This window comes from Dromiciops gliroides, chromosome 2, assembly GCF_019393635.1.
Source record: "Dromiciops gliroides isolate mDroGli1 chromosome 2, mDroGli1.pri, whole genome shotgun sequence".
Lineage (NCBI taxonomy): Eukaryota > Metazoa > Chordata > Mammalia > Microbiotheria > Microbiotheriidae > Dromiciops > Dromiciops gliroides.
The window spans coordinates 1,491,014-1,497,013 of NC_057862.1; the positions used below are offsets into that span (position 1 = coordinate 1,491,014).

The 6,000-nt window shown below is 58.5% G+C and overlaps 1 protein-coding gene across 1 annotated transcript in view; it reads right to left on the bottom strand.

The window, feature by feature from the left end:
* Positions 1 to 996, bottom strand: part of INPP5A (inositol polyphosphate-5-phosphatase A) — a 216,540-nt gene extending 215,544 nt beyond the window's left edge. The window contains exon 1 of the mRNA XM_043987081.1: positions 851 to 996. Coding sequence (XP_043843016.1) covers positions 851 to 928 — 78 coding nt within the window. The 5' untranslated portion in view covers positions 929 to 996. The remainder of the gene's footprint in view (positions 1 to 850) is intronic.
* Between the last annotated feature and the right edge of the window lie 5,004 nt (positions 997 to 6,000).

Consider the following 6,000-nt stretch of genomic DNA (forward strand, 5'->3'; position numbering starts at 1 on the left):
CAGCCAGGCTGGTCAGAGGGCTGCCTCGGCCTTGGCCTCAGCCCTGGGCTCGGCCCTGGGCTCGGCAGGAGGGAGGGGCTGGGGGCTGCCTCGGCTCGAGGCGGGGTCCAATCGGTTGGGGTCCGCCTGGGCTCCAGGAGGCGGGCTGTCCCACTCCGGATTGGGGGGGCGATCAGCCGGCCCTCCGAGGGCCAAGCTTTGTTTCAGCTGTTGGGGTTCTTCGGAAAGGGAAAGCCAGCCAGGAGAGGGAAGTTGGGGTGAGGCCGCCCCTCCCAAGCTGGCTCTGGCCTAGGCAAAGGTCAGCCGGGGTGGGAAAGGCAGGGGGACAGCGGGGACTGGGCTACAGGGCACGAAGGCAGGACCCCAAGAGCCCCGAGGCGGCGGGCGAGCCCCGGCTCCAGCCCCCGGAGGCAGCGCGGCCAGGCCCGACCTCCAGAGGGAGGAACAGGGGGAGCCGCGAGGGAGGGGCCGCTCCCTGGCACGGCGGGGCAAAGCCGGCCAAGGCGGGGCGGGGCGGGGCCGAGCCGGGCCGGGCCGGCCGGGGAAGGGGGCGGCCGCAGCTTCTCCCCCCGCCGGACCGGGCCAAGACGGGCCTGGCGCCCGGGCCCGGGCCCGAGGAGGGCAGGGGGTTAAGGTTGTCATTCCCGGCGGAGCCGCAAGACGCCCGCCCCCCGGAGCCCGGCTGGGGGGCGGGGATGGGAGGGGGCTCGGCCGGGCCCCCTACCCGGCCCCGCCCCCCGCCCCCCCCCCGCCCCGGCTCGCCCCCGATTGCCCCCGGCGGGGCCCGGGGCCCCGGCCCGTCCCGTCCATCCCGCCCAGGCGGCCCCCGCGCCCCCCGCGCCCCACTTACGTCGTCGAAGAGCGAGCCCACGTTGGCCGTGACGAGCAGGATCCCGGTGCCGCCGGCGGCCGCCGCTTTCCCGGCCATCGCGCGGCAGGCGGGGCGGCCGGGAGGCGAGCAGGCAGGCGGGGGAGACTCGGCCCGACGGCGGGGGGCGGCGCGCGGCCCGGAGCCCCGGGCTCGGCCGGGGGGCGGCCCGGAGGCTGGCGCTGCTCGGAGGGGCTGCGGGCCCGAGGGCCGGGCCGGGCCGGGCGGCCGAACTCAGGAGGAGGCGGCCCCGACGGGGCGGCCGGCGGCGGGCAGCGGGCGGCGCGGGCGGCGGCGGCGGCGGAGCCGGGGGCCGCGCCCCGGGCGCATCGCGGGCGGCTCGGGGCCGCGCTCGGGAGAGGAACGGAGGCGGCCGCGGCGGGAGGGCGGCGGGGCCCTTGGACGGGGCGGGCCAGCCCTCGGGCTGCGGGGCTGCGGGGCCCGCTCTGCTCCGGGGGCCCTCCCGGCCCGGCCCGGCTCCCTCGGCCCGGCTCGGCTCCCTCGGCCCGGCCCGGTGCCCTCGGCCCGGCTCGGCTCGGCGCCCTCGGCCCGGCCCGGCTCGGCTCCCGGCCCGGCTCAGCGCTCCCCGTCCGCGGCCATTCGGGGTCCGCCAGAAAAGTTCCCGCTGCCGCCGCGGCCGCCGCCGTGTCCCTGCTCTTGGCAAGTTCCTGCGGGAGGAGGGGGAGGAGGCGGGGGCGGGGCCGGGGCGGGGCCAGGAGGGGGCGGGGCCGTCTGCGGGGGGGGCGGGGCGGGGGGCGCTGGAGGCCGGGCGGGCGGCCGGGCCGTGCGTGCGTACGTAGGGCCTTGCTGCGTGGGGCGGCCCGCGCGTCCGCGCGTGGGCCGGCGCCCCGCCGCCCCCTCCTCCTCTGCCCGCGCCTCGGCTCCTCTGCGGCGGCGGTGGCGGCCGGGCCTCCCGGGCTCCGGGCTCCGGGCTCCGAGCTCCTCGACTTCGCTCGGCTCCGCTCGGCTCCGCGCCCCGTGACGTCACGGCCGGCCCGCGACCGCGGCGACGGCTCTTAAAGGGACCGTGTCACCCGGGCCGGGGGCGGGTGGGGGGGCTTGGGGGGAGGGGGCGGGGAGCTATGTAAGTCCCCGCTCCGGCTGCTGCCGCCGGGCTGCCTGTGGGAGAGGGGGAGTCAAGGAAGAAGGCGGGCCCAGTGTATGTTTGGATGTTAGTGTCTCTGTAAATGAGTGGTTCGGTGTGTACATGATTGTGTTCGTGGGTGTAAATGTGTGTGTCAGTGCGTGTGTTGTTGGTGTGTTTCTGTGTAAATGCACATGTGTGTGCGAGAAAGGGGGGCCGACCTCCTGGATCCCCTCACCCACTTCCTTGGGAGACAGACTGATCCCGGCAGATGCAGCCAATGGCTGCAGAATCAGTGACTTGACACCGGTGTTGGGGAGCACAGCAGGGCCTTGTCAAGCTGATCTGTGCCTTGCTTGGTAAAGGGTGAGCCCCGGGACTCCAGTGACCCAAGGGTCCTTAATGGCTTACAGCGAGAGGTCATGGAGGGTTTGGCCTTAGGCTTCCTGAGAGGTAACTTGCAGCACAATTCAGATCTCAGATTAACAGACGTTTCTTAAACACCTATTCTGCCCAAAGGAGAAGACGGCCAAAGATGCCGTCCCTTCTTTGTCGAGATACTAAGGCAAACAGTCTCTCCCAAGTTTGAAAGGGATATCTCAAGCCCTAACCGAGAAACCCCAGCTTTCCCCCAGGGTATGAAGGAAGGGTGGGATCCAAAGATTATTAAATTTGGGCAAAGGAAGCAAAAAGATTACAGCAGTGATCGCTGGACCTCAGGAGATTTCCCGGAGTCTGCTGGAGGGTTCTTTGCCCTACCGTGTTGCCACCCCCAGAAGTATAACCCTCAGTCTATGGGAGCTGCCTCAGCCCCTGACCTTCATGCCCCCTTCCCAGGCTGATGTCCCCCACCATGCCTGTCAATCCACTGTCTCCTACAGAGGACTCACCAAACGGGCTAGGCATTATCCTCTAAACAACTACCTTTTATAAATACCAGTAAATTTGCAGGGGGCAGCTAGATGACTCATTGGGTAGAGCACTGGGCCTGGGGTCAGGAAGACCTAAATTCAAATCCAGCCTTACACACTTATTAGCTGTGTGACCCTGTGCAAGTCACTTAACGCTGTTTGTCATAACCCACTGGAGAAGAAAATGGCAAACCATTCCAGTATCCTTGCCAAAAAAAAACCCCAAACCTACCATGGACAATTATGGTCCAAATGTCAACAAAACAAATTAAGGGGGCTCTCCAAGGATTATTCCTCCCTCTCCCACTGGAGGGGGGGCAGACCACAGGAGATCAAACATCTCTTGTCAGCTGCTGTCTTTCAGAGCCAAAATACAGATCAAGACAATTGGAGATGGCCCTGGATATTTAAGGCAATTGTGATTAAGTGACTTGCCCAGGGTCACACAGCTATTAAGCACCACCTAGCCACCCTGTATTTTAACAAGAGATACCTTGGGGGGCAGCTAGGTGGCACAGTGGATAAAGCACCGGCCCTGGATTCAGAAGGACCTGAGTTTAAATCTGGCCTCAGACACTTGACACTTACTAGCTGTGTGACCCTGGGCAAGTCACTTAACCCTCATTGCCCTGCCAAAAACAAAAACAAGAAGAGATACCTTTGTATCTCTGGTTCCAGAAGTAGAATCATGGAAGAGAACATTCAAGAGATCAACAGGAGAAGAAATAAGTAGAAGTGGCCCTTGACAGAAGAGATGCACATGCAGATCCCAAAGTGTCATCCAGAGGAGTGATACCTGAGCGATGGGAATGTCCATTATCCCAACACATGTGGCCTCTTCCTGGACCAAGCAGAGCAGCGCATAGCACCTTTGTTTTTCTTTTTTTTTTTTTTTAGTGAGGCAATTGGGGTTAAGTGACTTGCCCAGGGTCACACAGCTAGTGTTAAGTCTCTGAGGCTGGATTTGAACTCAGGTACTCCTGACTCCAGGGCCAGTGCTCTATCCACTGCGCCACCTAGCTGCCCGCATAGCACCCGTTTGTGTGTGTGTGCGTATGTGCAGGGCAGTGAGGATTAAATGACTTACCTAGGGTCACACAGCTAGAAAGTGTCAAGGGTCTGAGATCATATTTGAACTCATGTCCTAGGTGCTTTATCCACTGCGCCACCTAGCTGCCCCTGCATAGCATCTTTCTAGAGGTGGAGGAAACACTGAGTCAACCTCAGATCTGACTCTCAATATCAAAAAGAAGTTGGTCCTTGGAGTGTAAGTGATGGACACCTTATATCCTCTCCCTTCCAGCGTCCCTGCAGGAGGAAGGAAAACCAGGCCTGGTCTGTTTGGGAGGAGCCAGTTTAAAAGGTCTCTTCAGGGGCAGCTAGGTGGCGCAGTGGATGGAGCTCAGGCCCTGGAGTCAGGAGTACCTGAGTTGGAATCCAGCCTCAGACACTTGACACTTACTGGCTGTGTGACCCTGGGCAAGTCACTTAACCCCAATTACCTCACTAAAAACAAACAAACAAACAAAAAAAGGTCTCTTCAGAAGGCACTGAGGTAGAATTCTGACAGCGAGATGGGACAGAGCTCTGAGCAACAAGACAGGAAGACATGGTTTTGAATCTCATCCAGATGTTTCTGTAGCTGGGTGTGTGTCCCAGCCTCAGTTTCCTCTTCTGTCGAATGAGGAAGATAATAGCACTCAGCTGAGATAGTATGGGAAAAGATGCTTAGGAAATCTTAAGAGGTCTCTAAATATTTACTATAGATACTACTCAGGGAACCTCAGCCTAAAAGGTAAGGGAAATCCTTGAAGATAGCATACTGAGACACTCAATTCCATTAGAGAAGAGAATTGGCCAGACGCTTGATGGGTTCCTAGGTCTGCCAGCCCAGTCCTTACACTCAGGTGATCTAACTGCAGGACTGATAGATAGTGCCTGATTGTGGCAGAAGTCTCAGGTCTGGGTTTGATTTTAAGAGTAAAGCAGCCTGTAGGATAGCACAAGGCAACCAGATCTTCCCAGAAATTGTGATCCCTTTGTGCCTGGCCCAGGAATGTTGGGGGGGTATATTAGGATAGACAAAGGAAACTAGAGCTTTTCAGGATAATGAAAAGGGAAGTAACGAAAAGTAACCAGATGGATACAAAAGGGAGCTTTGATGCTTTAAGAGGAATGTCAGAGTGAGCAGGATGATTTCAGCAAAACATGGAAAGACTTCCAGGAACTGATGCAGAGTGAAGTGAGCAGAACCAGGAGATTGTTGTACGCAGTGACAGCAGCATTGGGTGATGATCAACTGTGAATGACTTAGCTCTTCTCAGCGATACAGTGATCCAAGACAATCCCAAAGGACTCATGATGGAAAATGCTCTCTGCCTCCAGAGAAAGAGCTGATGTCATCTAAGTACAGAATGAAGCCGACTATTTTTCACTTTCTGAGTTTTTTTTTTAGTTTGAGTTTTATTCCACAAAATGACTAATATGGAAATGTGTTTTACATGATTGCACATGTAGAACCTATATTAGATTGCTTACTGTGGGGGGAGGGGGAGGGAGAGGGATAGAGTTTGGAACTCAAAACAAAAGAATGTTAAAGATGTTCATACATGTAATTGGGGAAAAAATAAAATGTTGTTTTAAAAAAAGAATATCAGCGTGAGCTCAGAAAAGCCAAGGACAATAGTGTTATTGGAGGCATCAAAGAATGGCTGGGACCCTACTTGGGTTTGGCTAGGACAGTAACAACTGAACCCAGTGAGAAACCAGAGCTGCCCAGTTCTCCACTAAGGGGAGAAACCAGAGTGACTGGAAAGGGCAGACAAAAGTCACTTGCTTAGGAAGTGGAACCCCAAGGGTAAGGGGTGGGGGGAGCGCCTCCCTGTATTTAATGAGCTTAAGTCTCCAGGTCCAAAGTCCTGGGGAAAGTAGATGTGATGGTGGAGCCACCAGAAGTGGCATTTGAGCCATCTTGGAAAAGGAGGAAAGGTCCTCTGGACTGAAGAAGGGCCCAGGTGGTGCCAAGGTCATCAAAAAGCAGGAAGAGAATCGGGGCTTCAGTTTAGAGGCCACTGAGCTTCACCAGCTCTTGGTAAAATCTGAGAACACATTAAAGGGATCGTAGCAAACAACTCACC